This window comes from Symphalangus syndactylus, chromosome 1, assembly GCF_028878055.3.
Source record: "Symphalangus syndactylus isolate Jambi chromosome 1, NHGRI_mSymSyn1-v2.1_pri, whole genome shotgun sequence".
In the NCBI taxonomy this organism is placed as follows: domain Eukaryota; kingdom Metazoa; phylum Chordata; class Mammalia; order Primates; family Hylobatidae; genus Symphalangus; species Symphalangus syndactylus.
In genome coordinates this window covers 152812865-152828686 of record NC_072423.2, presented here as the reverse complement: position 1 = coordinate 152828686, position 15822 = coordinate 152812865, and the positions used below count along the sequence as shown (strand labels likewise).

The following is a 15822-nucleotide window of genomic DNA, read 5'->3' as shown; positions in this document are numbered from 1 at the left end:
GGTTTGAATTCCAAACCACTGGGATCACAGCGGCTGTGTCTGGATTCTTTCCAGGAGGCTGGCAGGTGGGAAGAGAAACAGGGAAGATTAATTGGTGCCCACTTGCCTGGTCCTTTGTAGACTGCTGCTCTATCTCCTGAAAAGCGTAATACCAAAGACAGCTTCGTTTTACCCATCAAACATATTAATGCACTCAGGCACTTAAGGATAAAGAGTTTTGCTCATGACTCAAGCAAAAAAATTTTTAATGGAATTTTCTTCTTCTTCTTTTTTTCTTTAAATAACAATTTGACAAAAGGGTGAAGAAATCCTAAAGGTATTGAGGCCAGTGTCCAGGCTGCATTCTGTTCACAGAACTGTCCTCAGGACGTTGCATGGAACTAGAAATGTATATAATTACAGAAGAAAACAGGGAGGACTTGGTGCAGAGAGGAGACCAGTGTGGACGGGCAACAACATCCTTAGTCTTTCATATTTATATATGGTATATGTATTTTCTCTCTATATATTTATATATTTTACATCCAGGTATAACAGTCATCTGTACCATTTCCCAGGAAGACACGGGCGCTTCCAAGGCAAGGGTTAGGCAGGGAAGCGGCAGCGACAGTGCAGGCTGGGGCTTGGCTCACAACAGCTGCAGGAGCTTCAGCGACTGTAAGAGGGCCCCGGGCTCCGCAGACGCCAGGTACTGGCAGCAAAGCCAGTCCTCCAGCTCCACGCCCCGCCTGCGATCCACCGCCTTCTCCGCAAACTTCATCATCATCAGGGCCCGCTTCATGTCGATCCAGTTGTGCAGTGTGCCGCACAGCGCCTCCTCGGAGGTGCCCGGCTGCTGCACCAGCTCGCGTCGGGGCCCCCACAGCAGGCACTGCAGCACGCGCTTGGCCTCGCCGATGCGGATACGCTTGATGGGGTCGACCTCCAGCAGCAGATGTGCCAGCTGCTGCAGGCCGGCTGAGTAGAGGGACAGCGCGGGCAGCGGCGGCAGGTCCTCCTGCCTGTAGTCCCGCTCCCGCAGCTGGGCGCGCACCTCAAACGGGTTGGGTTGGTGCAGCAGCTCGTAGATGAGGATGCCTGTCTGGAACTCATCGAACTTGCGGTACTGGGAGGCAGACACGATCTCGGGGGCCAGCCGGGCCTGGCTCTTCTTCTGCTGCAGGTTTGGGGTGCCGCCCGGTTTCTGCTTGGCCTTCAAAAAGTTGCTGATGATGAGCCGGGGCAGCTGCTTCTCCCGGGTCCCTTCCGGGGAGGTGGGGCCGGCTGCAGGGCTGAGAGTGCCACCAGCTGGCGGGGCGGCAGAGGAGCAGGGAGGCGCGGCGGCAGCGGGGGCGGGGGCGGGGGCGGGGGCGGGCCCGGGTGCGGCCTGGAGGGTGCAGTGCACCAGTAGCAGGTTCTCCAGGCACAGGTCCCGGTGGATGATCCCGTGCTCCTTCAGGTGCTCCAGCCCGTTGCAGAGTTGCAGAAGCAGGAAGCACACGCGCCGCTCGTACGCCTCGGGCTCCGCCTGGTGGCTGGCCGCCGAGTCCCGCACGAAGTCGGAGGCGGTCTGATGTGGCACCTCTCGGGTGATGACCACCACGCAGTCCTGCTCCTGGGCAGGGGGGTGTCCGGACAGGGCAGGCACAGGGTCCTTGGGCGTGTCGGGGGAGGTAAGCATGCTGGAGGGCACCGAGGCGACGAAGTGGCCGCAGTCCTGCTGGATGTTAAAGTGCACGGGCACAGACGGGCTGCAGTAGGAGACTGTTTTGGGCTCAGGGGTTTTACAGATCTGTAGGGAGAAGGAGAAGTGAAATCAAGAGTGGGGCCCATGGTTCTGCCCAACAAAGAGTGTGGAAACATTTGAGTATCTACGTGCAATAAGCCTATCCTCATAGGCTTAAGGGTAAGAGCAATCCATACACATGCTAGAAGAAAACATGGGACAGAGTCTTTGAAGCCTTGGGTTGGGCAAAGATTTTTTAACTGCCACACCAAGAGCATCATTCACAGAAGAAAAAAAAAAATCACAAACTTAACCTCAAAGTTCTAAACTTTTGGGCTTCAAAAGACACCGTTAAGAAAGTGGAAAGACAAGTAATAGACTGGGAGAAAATATCTGCCAAAACGCACCTGATAAAGGACTTGTTTCTGGAATTTATATTAAAAAATCACTCTTTTACAACTCAATAATACAAACAACCCAACTAAAAAAGAATACAGAATCACGGCATGGAGGAAAAAAAAAAAAAAAAACATGGGCAAGAGATATGAACAGGCAATTCACCAAAAAAATTTGTAAATGGCCACAAGCATGTGAAAAGATGTTGGACATCATTATTCATCAGGCAAGTGCAAGTCAAAACCACAATGAGATATCAGTTCATGCCCACTAGAATGAGTTCTAAAAAAACACAGTCCCAAGTGTCTATGAAAATGAGCAGAAATGGGAACCCTCAGACATTGCTGATGGGAATTTAAACGGGGTAGACCCTTTGGAGCAGTTTGTCAATTTCTTAAGAAGTTCAACATAAAATGATCATATGACCCAGTGAGTGGGGTCCCTGCCAAGCAACACACAGTGTGGTAGGGAGGTATTGGTAGGAAGACATCCCTCTGTGCACAGTGCGGACAAATTCTCACGAAGCCAAATAGTGTTTATAGGAAAGCAGCCTCACTTCCCACATACTTTTCCTCCAAGGTGAGTCACAGCAGCTGAAAGAAACCAGAAAGCTCTCCAGGGAAGAAGGAACCAGAAGGAACCCTCATAGGAACCCCAGGGCACCACCTGAGATGAAGGTAGGAAAAACAAGATGGAAGGTCTCAAGCTTCTCTGTGGGAAACGTAGCTGGGGATCCACACAACTGTGTCTTTCTCGCCTCCTCCATTTCTTCTTGTACAAATGACAGTGCCAGCCACCTGGGGATCTCTAGCAATCCTAGTCGTCATCTGGCTGCCACTCAACTAGAGAGTCTTGAACCAGCCGTAATGGTCCTCTGTCAGGCCTCAATCTCCCTGTCATTACCCTGAAAGGGACTGAAGTCTCCTCTCGCAAATGAATATTATTATGCAACCTCACCCAGGCCTTGTAGAAAGACAAAGATCAGTGTGTAATGTAGAAAGACAAAGATCAGATGTGAGAAGAAAGGCATCTCACATCTATCTATAAAATATTTTCCCGCAAACACTCCCAAAATAACCCTGCCTTCAGGCTGCAGTGTTGGAATGATGATGACGCAGTGTTTTTGAAGTACCTCAATGCTTACAGGCGATACTTTTAGAAGTTCTATTGCAAGCACCTTTTCACGGAGATTTATTTATATTGCAGCTCCACAAACCTTCTCAGTATGAAACCTGGCATACAAGAGCTCAGCCTCCAAGAGATGTTTTTAAAGCTAATTGTGGGGAATGGTGGGTAACAATTTAATTTAGTAATCTCTCTGTTATAAAAGCAGAATGGTAATAAAAGGGAAAGACATTTACCCCAGACATTGCTTCCTATTACACTAACAAAAACGATTTTGAAATACATGTCTAAAAGACACTGTTCAGGCTCTTTCTTATTCTGGCCTACCCAACTGTACTCGGTTTTTATTTTCTACTTTTTGAGACAGGCTGGAGTACAGTGGTGCAATCACAGCTCACTGCAGTTTTGACCTCCCAGGTTAAAGCAATCCTCCCACCTCAGCCTCCCGAGTAGCTGGGACTAGAGGTGCACATCACCACGTCCAACTAATTTTTGGAATTTCTGTAGAGACAAGGTTTTGCCATGTTGCCCAGGCTGGTCTTGAACTCCTGGGATCAAGTGATCCTCCCGCCTTGGCCTCCCAAAGTGCTGAGATTACAAGCATTAGCCACGGTGCCTGGTCGGCACTTGGTTTTCAAATGGCAGGCTTCTGGAGCCCTATTAAACTAAAGGAAATTTGTGGCAATGGCGGTGGGGAGAGTCCTCAAAGAAAGCATCTTGCATGTACGCAGCTGTGTTGTCAGTGGAGATGTGGGAGGACATCACTGTTATTGTCTCGCCCCTAACAGATACAGATTGGGCTCTTGCATTTGCAAGGACTGTGCCAACTGTGAGGGATCCATGCGGCATTTCATTCAATCTCATTAAATCCAAGGAGGAAGATGGTATTACAGAGGAGGAAACTGGGGCTTCCAGAGGTTAAATTATTTGCTCAGGAATATACAACTGAAAAGTGTTGCAGAGGTCAAAAGCATGGGCTCTGGAGTGAAAAAAGGCCTGGGTTTAAGAATTGGCTCTGTAACCTTTGGCAAGTTACAGGAGATTTTCATTATTTGCAGGAGTTATGTTCTGTGAAGAAGCCATACACACTGAATTAGTGAATAGTGAACCATTGCTCCTAGGGGAAAAATACAAGGTAAGTTTCCTGGGAACCTCTGATCACAATATTTTCATTAATCCACCAGTATTCAACCTTGTTTCATGTATGCTTCTGTTTAGAGACACCTTGTTTAACATACCTTGTTGAGACATTAACATGAACGCACAGGCAACAGCACTAGAGCTCATCCCTGAACAAAGCTTATCTAACACACATGTTTTTATCCATGAGGCACATCCCAGCCTTGTGGTGGTTAAGAATACTAGACAGCACTTCAGCCCTACGCTGGGGCCATTTTATTTTATATATATATATATATCTCCAGCTTGGGCCATTTTAAACAGCAAAATCACCAACATGTAAACCCAAAAATAAAATTCTAAGGCCCTCCAACCATCTGAAATGGACCCCTCCTCTCAGCCAAGGGCATTCCAAAGTGAACATAAAAAAATGACTTCAGGCCGGGCGCGGTGGCTCACGCTTGTAATCCCAGCACTTTGGGAGGCCGAGGCAGGCGGATCAGGAGGTCAGGAGATCGAGACCACGGTGAAACCCCGTCTCTACTAAAAATACAAAAAAAATTAGCCAGGCGTGGTGGCGGGCACCTGTAGTCCCAGCTACTCGGAGAGGCTGAGTCAGGAGAATGGTGTGAACCCGGGAGGTGGAGCTTGCAGTGAGCCGAGATTGCGCCACTGCACTCCAGCCTGGGCGACAGAGTGAGACTCCGTCTCAAAAAAAAAAAAAAAAAAAAAAAAAAAAGACTTCAGGCCATGATGGGAAGGGGGAGCTGGACATGCCTCATGCTACCCTCCTCCCTGTTGGGATTACTGATAGGGCAGCCTCTTCAAGTCTGATAAAAATATTTACAATGTGTTCTCACTGAAGCCTGCTACCTGGAGGCTGCGACTGCATGATAAAGCCTTGGTCTCCATAACCCTTCTCATAACCCAGACATTCCTTTCTGTTGATAATAACTCTCTCAACCAAGTGCCAATCAGAAAATCTTTGAATCTATGACTTGGAAGCTCCCCCGGCCCCCTCAACTTCAATGTACATCATACATGTATTGATTGAAACCTATGTGTCCCTAAAATGTACAAAACCAAGTTGTGGCCTGACCACTTTGGGCACATAGTCTCAGGATCTCCCGAGGGCTGTGTCATGGGCCATAGGTGATTTATATTTGGCTCAGAATACATCTTTTCAAATATTTTACAGACTTGGACTCTTTTCATTGACAAGCAAAAAGCACACAAATGTGAAAAACAAGACACTAAATAGACTGCAAAAAATGACCCTGGCTTCCAGGATGAGGGCTGAAACACTGTTGCCTCATTCCCCTTCAGCTGGAAACATGCACATTGGGTGCTATGGTTTGGCTGTGTCCCCAAATAAATCTCATATTGAATTGTACTTCTCATAATCCCCACATGTGGTGGGAGGAACCTGGTGATGTTCTCATGATAGTGAGTGAGTTCTCATGAGATCTGATGGCTTTATAAGGGGCTTTCCCTTTTCCCTCCCTTTTTGTTTTTTTTTTTTTTTTTTTTGAGACGGAGTCTTCCTCTGTTGCCCAGGCTGGAGTGCAGTGGCGCATCTCGGCTCACTGCAATCTCCGCCTCCTGGCTTCAAGTGATTCTTCTGCCTCAGCCTCCCGAGTAGCTGGGATTACAGGTACCTGCCACCACACCTGGCTAATTTTTGTATTTTTTAGTAGAGATGGGGTTTCACCATGTTGGCCAGGCTGGTCTTGAACTCCTGACCTAGTGATCCACCTGCCTTTGCCTCCCAAAGTGCTGGAATCACAGACATTAGCCACTGCACCTGGCTGCTTTGCCCCCTTTTGTTTGGCTTCTCCTTGCTGCCGCCATGTGAAGAAGGACGTGTTTGCTTCCCCTTCCACCATGATTCTAAGTTTCCTCAGGCTTCTCCAGCCATGCTGAACTGTGAGTCAATTAAATCTCTTTCCTTTGTAAATTACCCAGTCTCAGGTATGTCTTTGTTAGCAGTGTGAGAACTAAACATCAGGTGACTCAAATTTTTCCTTGCCTTACACATATCCAGAAACCACTGGAAATCGCTTCGAGTATTGATTTTGGAATTACACAGAAATTTGAGCAGGTAGATGATTTTGCAAATTCAGAATCCATAAATAATCAAGATGGATGGTATTTATCTCAAAGCATGTTCTCTCCTCCGAATGACAGGGGCAGGGATAGTCCTTCCTGGTAGGGCCATTGTGAGCATCAGATGAAATGATGCAGGCAGGGCTCTCAGCGCCAGGCCCAGCCCAGGGCAAGCACAATGGGGAGAGTTGCTATGGTGACTGCTCTTGCCATCTCGGCTGTAGCCCTCTGGTGGTGCGGAGGTATTGTACAAACCCGAAGAGCACAGCTGCCCAGGAGCCTGGGAAGAGTTTTCAAGGCTCCTTTTTCTCAGGGATATGAAAAGCCTGGGCCCAGCAAACACTTGAGGCCTGGAGCTCCAGTCAGGCTGCTGACATTTTGCACAGAGATGTAAATGAAGGAGCAGAGTAAATGGCAACTGGGCTGGATGCATTTCAAAATCAGTGCACTGGGCCTTTGGCAAGACCCGCAGCTTCCTCAAAGCCCAGCAACGCAGAGGGCTGCGTTGGGCGCATGCTAACCAGCCCTGAGAGTGAGCTCTGGGCCCGCGCCGGAGATCATTCTACAGCACTGGATGGCGGAAGGGGCGGTGGGGGAGGGAGCGGCTTTTTCTCCATCTCCATCTCCCTACTCCCTGCCCCCAACCTCGTTTCATTTTCAGGGAGCCCTGCACTCAGATTTTTAGCTCTAGAACTTTACACAGACTCTTGGTTCAGCTCAAGTTTCAAACGTTTTGCTGAGCCAGGACTCATTTAAACTTTGGAGTCAGGGCCTCATTCCCGGGCGAAAGTCTGGGCTAAATCATGTCTGTTAAATAAAAAAGGCCCAGCAGCTTAAAACGGGTCCCTAATTACCAAACTAGAATTCTGTCTAGATGGCTGAGAAATGAAACTGCTTCGAAAACGCACACACAACTCATGATTTTTTTTTTCCTGTCACCTATTCATGCGGTGGAGCTACAAGAACCAGCTTTATCTCCTCACTGCTGCAGGGCGCTGAGCCCAAAGGAGTAGGTTCCAGCATCAGCAAGGAGCAGGTGTGACCCCGCTATTGTTAAATGGGATTCCGCGACCGAACGAGGCTCTGTGTGCCTTCAGTGCCGGCTCCCTGTTTAACATGCGCAGATGAAATACGCTCAGCCTCAGACAGGCAGCTCGCTGGCTGGGAAGGGAGACCCACTCTCCCTCCTGCGGATCCCCAGATGACTGTATTTCGTCTAGACTGGAGAGCTAATGAAGTGGAACAGCTGCCCGTGCGAAATGATGCTCCAGGGCCCCCACGGCCCACCCGCCCCCCACCCCCAATGACCAGGCCAGGCACATTTGCAAATTAATATTGTTCCTGGTAACCTTGTTCCCAGGATTACCATCCTCTGCATATTGGATGCTAGTATCCAAATTTCCTTTTTCACGTCGCACAGAGACGGTCCTTGAGCTACCACGTCTCCCGGAAAGTCAAATAGGAAATCCCTGCCACTCTTGTTTAGAGGGCTAAGGCTTATCTTTTGGTTTCTGTGTGGCTTCTATTTCTAATGAAACAAGGAGCAATACTTGTTTTTAACATTCTTAAGGAAAGTTAAATTCCTTTTGTGTTGTTTATTAGAGAATACGGCTAATTCTGCATTAATATATGGGGCACTAGAATCCAAGCTGCACAGCACAATTATTTATGTTTGTGAAAAACAAAACTGGCGGGGCACGGTGGCTCATGCCTATAATCCCAGCACTTTCGGAGGCTGAGGCAGGTGGATCACAAGGTCAGGAGTTCGAGACCAGCCTGGCCAATATGGTGAAACCCCATCTCTACTAAAAATACAAAAATTAGCCAGGCGTGGTGGGGGGGCAGTGCCTGTAGTACCAGTTACTCAGGAGGCTGAGACAGGAAAATCGCTTTAACCCAGGAGGTGGAGGTTGCAGTGAGCCGAGATTGCACCACGTACTCCAGCCTGGGCAACAGAGCGAGACTCTGTCTCTAAATAAATACATTAATAATAATTAAAAAAAAAAACAAAACGTTTGTCCCAAGGGCCCCTTACTTCTTGCAGAAGGGTCACCTCACTTTCTATACCACGGACAAGAGGAATTCAGTCTCTTCCACCAGGCTTTTTCCTCCTCAAAACAGAAAGGTCAGCTGTCTCTTGATACTGATTAATATTATTCAGTATATATTATTTATAATAACACTATTACTACTACTATTAAGAATATTTGGTATACGTAAATAATAAATAATTATAAATAATATATACTGAATAGTAGTATTACTACTACTAATTATAACTACAATATATTATTTATATATACTGAATAATGTTATTAATAGTAATAATATTATAACTTAAATATTATTTAATAGTATTATTTTAAAAATGTTAGCAACATTATTTTTTAAAATTGTTGGTAAGCAAGCTACCCCACCAAGGCCATTTCAAATTAGCTTATTCTTTGCACTTTTCTAACTAGAAAAAAAGGATGTCTTAGGGCAGGTGATGAGAGAAGACAGCTCAGGGTCTCTCTCCTGACTCCCAGTAAAAGCCTACATTTATAGAAGGGCCAGGCTCTCAATAGGTAATCAAGGAACAGCAAAAGAAGATGAGAAATAAGACCACAGGAAGGACTGGCGTTCATGGTAGAGACCCCAGTGGTCCAAATGAGTGCACATGGCTGAACTAGCTCACACAGAGCTGCACTTTGACAGTGCAATGCAGTGTGGGTAGCAAGAGGCCTGATCCAGCATCAAAGGTTAAAGAGCTGTGCTGCCTTGAGCTAGTCGCTTAATGTCTCTGAACTTCATTTATCTTAAATGGTAGGGACATAACTTAGGCTTTGGAGACAGACACAACAGAGCTCAAATCCGTTTCAGCCACCAACTAGCTGTGGGCAAATTACTTAACCACTTTGAGCCTCAGATTCCCCATCTGTAAAACCTACCTAACCTGTAGGATTACTGTTAGGATTAGAGGTAAGAGTCTAGTTGTAGAGTGAATGCTCACAAAAGTGATATTATTACTATTATTGTTCGAGATGATTCCTAGGTCAAATGCTCCTTCTGGATCTAACATTAGAAGAATGACCTCATTATCCATCTCCCTCACTACATCATAGGTCTATAAGGAAGCTTATATTCACCCCTACATACTCAGATTGTGGCAAAGTACCTGGCATATAGTAGACACTCAATAAAAACCTGGTCAGTAAATGAATAAACTCTCTGTTGCACTAAAAGGCAACTGTTTTCTTAACTCAGCTAAAGCACAGGATGTGTCTTATATTCATACTACAAATCTCATTGCACCATGTCCTGGGGCAGAGAGAGAGTGAAGCTGTCGAGCACTAAGTGTTAAAAGAATGCTTAGGGGTCAGGGGTGGTGGCTCACACCTGTAATCCCAGCATTTTGGGTGGCCGAGGTGGGTGGATCACCTGAGGTCAGGAGTTCGAGAACAGCCTGGCCAACACGGTGAAACCCCATTTCTACTAAAAATGCAAAAATTAGCTGGGCATGGTGGTGTACACAAATAATCCCAGCTACTTGGGAGGATGAGGCAGGAGAATCACTTTAACGTGGGAGGTGGAGGCTGTAGTGAGCCAAGATTGTGCCACTGTACTCCAGCCTGGGCGACAAAGTGAGACTCTCTTATTTGGAAAAGAATGGTTAGGAATCGGCTCCCCTTCTAATGCCCAGACAGGTGAAATGACTTGCTCAGGCCACAGTTCTGCCCAAGCCAGCACCAGCCAGTGGCACAGCAGAATGCAAGGAGAGAGTGGTACCTACTTTCACAGCGTAGGTGCTGCCGGGGTCCTCAGAGCAGGTGGCACAGTAATAAATGGCATCCCCTGAGTCACAGCAGGGCTTGTTACAAGTCAGCTTGAAGAGCGACCAGTTATTCTCATTGAAGTGGAGCTCCTTTTTCTGGCCGCCCATGAAGAGGTCCTCACATTTGGCTACAAGGCGGGCCAGGGACTGGGTGTAGAGTCCCCCCAGCTTGGCATAGGTGCCCTCCTTGCTGCTGATGTTGCTCAGGAGACCGTGCAGCTGAAGCTGGGTGCTCCCAGTGGAGGCTTGACTGGACACGCTCAGCTGGGAGGACGAGACGGAGGGGGCCCCTTTGCACTGGAGGCCAGGGCTCCTGCAGCCGCCTCTGTTGCCCGCCAGCCCTGCTGCTGGAACCCAGTGGCCACTGCCTTTGAAAGCTTTCTCCAGAGGATCAGAAGAGGAGAAGACAGGATGGTGGCGGTTCCCGGGGCTCAACAAATAGCTAAAGTGAGACTCGTCGTGGACGTTGGTTTCTGAATGGCTTAAGTTCAGCTTGGGGCTTGCTGTTCGGGGCCTGGGGGAGCCTTGGGTCCAGAAGAAGCCATCCGGTGAAGAGGCTGCCCGGCTCACTATCTTTTTCTGGGGGAGTGGAGGGGGCTGCAGGGGGCCACTGGGGGACACATCCTCAGTAGAGCCTGAAGGAAATGGAACAGGAGCAAAGAGCTTCTTCCCGCTGTTGGTGGGCGAGTGAGCCAGCTCAGACGAGGGACCTGAAGAGGAGAGACAGAAACCATAAGACCAAGGCCAATGCCACTCAATTCTAGGGTCCTGCAGACTTTTTTCCCTTTATTTATTTATTTATTTGGTCAGAGCAATTAATTTTATTTTACTTGTTTTCTATTTCTCGAATAGACAATATATGCACAATGGAAAAAATCAAAATGCAAAAAAGGTATAGACTGACAATTAAGTCTTCCTCCTACCCTGTCCCTCAGCACCCAGCCTGTCTTATCAGAGGAAACCACTGCCAGTAGTGTTTCATGCATCCCTCCAACAATCCAAACAAATGCGAGCGTGCGCGCGCGCGCACACACACACACACACACACATAAAATTACATAGAAAAGAGCAAACAGTGGCTACTGCTTGGAATAATGCTTTCCTTTCACACCTTGGAGAGATTTTTTAATCAAATATGCAGATCTGTTTAATTATTTTAAACAGTCTTACCATAATATATCATCATATGCAAGTATCATAATTTATTTAACCATCCCTTTTTGATGGACACTTAAATTGTTTCCAATATTTTGCAAACAATGCTGCAACAGCAATAACGAACTTGAACATGTATGGTTTGAGTGGAATTTTTTAAAAGTCAGGTTTATAGAGGGTGTAATTGGCCAATGGTAAAATTCTCCGTTTTGGCTGGGCGTGGTGGCTCATGCTTGCAATCCCAGCACTTTGGGAGGCCGAGGTGGGTGGATCACCTGAGGTCAGGAGTTTGAGACCAGCCTGGCCAACATGGCGAAAACCCGTCTCTACTAAAAATACAAAAACTAGCCAGGCGTGGTGACAGATGCCTGTAATCCCAGCTACTTGGGAGGCTGAGGCAGGAGAACCACTTGAACATTGCAGGAGGAGGTTGCAGTGAGCTGAGATTGCGCCACTGAAATCTAGCCTGGGAAACAAGAGTGAGACTCCATCTCAAAAAAAAAAAAAAAATTCTCCCTTTTTAGTATGCAGTCCCTGGAGATTGCATGTATACCCTGCTGGCTTAGTGGGCAAGGCGGGCCCACAGAGATTTTAGAAGGCAGGAAGGTCATGATTTTAGAAATGAGGAAATGGATCTTAAGGAAAAGTGAGTCTTTTCAAGGCCCCACAGTTCCCGGAGTGGGGCATATGGATAAAGAGTCTGCCTGGGCAAACGCTCACTCAGGGATACAGGTGTCTGCAGGGCATGGGGACAATCAGAAAACCTTTCTAGGTAGCAGACAAAATGGTGAGATGAAGGTCCAGTCTCTACAAAGGTGAGGGCTGACCTCACTCTTGGCATCAAGGTATAAAACAGTGGCTTCACAATGAAAGAAGAGTTTAAGTAAAAGAAAAAAATATATATATATATTATATATATGTATATATAAAAGAGATATACACTATTAGAGCAAATGGCAAACTGAAATAGTACTTATTTCCTATATTCTCAGAACAGCTCTAAGGTGTTATCTGCTATTTTAATAACAGCTTTTAGGGGGATAAAAGAAATAATAAATCACATTCATAGTTTGTAAAATGCATCCTATTATCTTGAGGGTTAAAATATGAAAGAAATACAGCTTGCAGATGGGGTGTGGTGGCTCACACCTGTAATCCCAGCACTTTGGGAGGCTGAGGTGGATGGCTCACTTGAGCTCAGGAGTTTGAGACCAGCCTGTCCAACATGGTGAAATCCTGTATCTACTAAAAATACAAAGATTAGCTGGGGGTGGTGGTGCGTGCCTATAACCCCAGCTACTAAGTAGTCTGAGGCAGGAGAATCGCTTGAGCCCGGGAGATGGAGGTTGTAGTGAGCCAAGATTGTGCCACTATACTCAGCCTGGGTGACAGAGTGAAACTTCATCTAAAAGTAATAATAATAATAAATAATGGGTTCAGCTCTAAGGAAATGCGTACTTAGGATGTGTACCCCTCATTGAGTTCTCCACGCCACATCACCCTAAGTGAAGAGCATGGAGTGTCTCTATGCCTTTCCACACCTTGGCAGTGGGACAAGAAAACAACAAAAAAAAGCAGAACAAAAGCATAGCAGCAGACAAGGGGTAGAAGGCCCCAAAGGAAGCAAATTAGGAGTCTTGTGTCACCACACTCAGCTGCACAGGACATTTCTAGGGCTGCTCCTGAACAGTTAATAACCTTCTAGCTCACACTGAGCCCTTCTCTGCTTTCTCCAACCCAAGAGGGAGCAGAATAGACCCCTGAGCTCAAACACCAGTTACAAGCCACTCAGATCAAGACTGGGTCTCTTTATTTCTGCTGCTCCACAGGGAGGAGGGTCTCTCTAGGGAGCAAGATGGATGGCCATGGGCTGACATTCATGCCTCAGCCTCAGTGACTGAGGCAGCATTAGTGAGAGACAGCAGGGCACAACCTTGAATGCAACGCTGACGGGAGGACAAACACAGTGCACGCAACCTGTTGAACACAGGAGCAGAGAACCAATGGGTTCATGCAAAGAAAAGCCCTGGGCAGCTGAGCAAGACTTATGGGGTCCCTGCACCAATACCCTCCTGGGCTCTATCATCTATCATAAGACTCAACAGGGGCTGGGCACAGTGACTTATGCCTGTAATCTCAGCACTTTGGAAGGCCAAGGTGGGAGGATCACTTGAGCTCAGGAGTTCGAGATCCGCCTGGGCAACAAGGCGAACCCCCAACTCTACAAAAGATACAAAAATTAGCTGGGCGTGGTGGTGCGCGCCTATAATCCCAGCTACTCAAGATGCTGAGGGGGAGGATCGCTTGAACCCAGGAGGCAGAAATTGCAGTGAGCCGAGACTGTGCCACTGCACTCCCACCTGGGCTACAGAGTGAGACTATGAGAAGTGAAAAAGAAATTCAAGAGGGAGCACCGTGTTTCTTAAGCTCGCCTTGCCCACTTTCCCATCTGTAGTAAGCAATCCTTGTTTCCCAGTGGTTTATTAAGATCATAGGGAATCGTCCCTCCCACTTGCTAATGACAGGCGGGGCCCCTGGCAGCAAGGCTGAGTGAGTGATTTATACCCCTTTCAGGAGGGCTCAAGTTAATAATAAATCAAGCAGTGGTGGTGCAGTCTGGACCAGTCACTTTTACATGCCCACGAATTTCCCCCTCAATAGTCAGAATGAAGGGTGCACAAGAAATAGCGAGCCAGAAGAGGGAAGATCCAGATGGCAGTGATCTCAGCAGGTGCTGAAATCCTGCAGTCCACAGGTCTCCCCATCCCACGCTCCCCAGGAAAGCAACGGGGACAGACGGAGGCTAGGGCAGATGATTCACTTCCTCTCCCTCCTCCCTCTAGCAGAAGAGGCTGAGAGGAGGAGCTGGAGGATCACTTGCCACCTCCTGGATAAAAAAGGGAGAGCAAGACCACCTACTTATGGGGCTCTCAAAGGACTGTAAGCCTCAGCCACCAAACTCCCAGCCTGATGAGCAGGAGGACTGAGAGCCGTGAGCACACATCCACTTCCTGACCTTTCTGCATTCTGGGCAGCAGAAACCATCACCAGCGAGGAGTCTGATTCTCAGTTTATCATCAACATGACAGAAGCTGAGGCTGGGGGATGGGAGTGGGGTGTGATCAGAACCCTGGTCAATGCTTTCATCAGTGCTCTAGGAGACAAGAACAACCTGCCTAGGGTCAGGATTCCTTCCCGTGCCAAGTCCAGTCGGCCAGGGAGGTTCATAACAGATCAGTTTCCTGGTTAGTCTCTTCTTTAAGCCTTAGGCTTATTTCTCCATGTTAATTGGTTTTGTCTTCCTTGTCTTTACTACAAGGCTCTCCTGATGCCACCAGTATGCCCCTTTCTGCTTCTGCTCCAATTTGTGGGTGAGCAGTGGAGTGAACACTTCACCAGCTGTTGGCCTGCCCCGCCTGAGTTTCCTCCTTTAGAAAATGACTGATGACATCATTGTGAAGGCCCCTTGCAGCACTAATAGTCTATAATTTCAGCTAGTCTCTCCATTTTCAACCTCTCTAAACGTGCATTTTGTCTCAAAGCTGCCACTGAAATCAAATAGCTCTAGGCAGATCGTTATCTTGCTTCAATTGTTCTTCCTTCTATCTGTAGTTCCCACAAATTACCACTGGTACATTTTCCAATCTGTGAGGAGACCAGGGATCTTTTAGCAACATAATCGGTAACACTTCTAATTCCCTAGATGACCAAAGAGAATCAAGAGGTTCTGCTTTAGACTGTATGGTAGGTCCCAGCACAAAAAACACTTCGTGTATTCAGGTAAAAGGAAGTGATTTTGTCCCTCCCTCTGTTTTCTCTTGCTTTCTTGTGGGAGCTGTTCGTCAGTGACTTTGATCAGATCTACACCCTATCACTACTTGGGTAAATCTGACAAGGGGTACCAGGTATTAGGACAGTAGCTTGATATCAAGGATTAGCACATGCGCTGATTAATTTTTCTTTATTTCTTAGATGCTATCAGTTTGGGGCACCCAACTCAGTACTCACTGCATTATACACACACTCATCAGAGGCTAGCACTGCATCCCCAAACATTCCCTAACCACACCCTTGCCCAGCAGAAGTAAAGGCCTGTAGCTACACAAACCTCATCAGGTGAAATACAGCTCCCCTGAAATGTGGACTTCACAGGGATAACTGGGCATTATCTACACATATTATGATTTTTTTTTTTTTTTGATGAAGTTTTGCTCTTGTTGCCCCGACTGGAGTGTAATGGTGGGATCTCGGCTCACTGCAAACTCTGCCTCCTGGGTTCAAGTGATTCTCCTGCATCAGCCTCCCAAGTAGCTGGGATTACAAGCACCCACCATCACGCCCAGCTAATTTTTTGTATTTTTAGTAGGGACGGGGTTTCACCATGTTGGCCAGGCTGGTCTTG

The 15822-nt window shown here is 47.3% G+C and overlaps 1 protein-coding gene across 4 annotated transcripts in view; it reads right to left on the bottom strand.

The window, feature by feature from the left end:
* Nucleotides 1-228: 228 nt before the first annotated feature.
* Nucleotides 229-15822, bottom strand: part of PRAG1 (PEAK1 related, kinase-activating pseudokinase 1) — a 77018-nt gene continuing 61424 nt past the window's right edge. For all 4 annotated transcript variants that reach the window (XM_055288911.2, XM_055288920.2, XM_063637915.1 and 1 more), the window contains exons 5-6: nucleotides 10224-10975; nucleotides 229-1771 (exon numbers count right to left, since the gene is read on the bottom strand). In XM_055288911.2, coding sequence (XP_055144886.2) covers nucleotides 629-1771; nucleotides 10224-10975 — 1895 coding nt within the window. In that variant the 3' untranslated portion in view covers nucleotides 229-628. The remainder of the gene's footprint in view (nucleotides 1772-10223; nucleotides 10976-15822) is intronic.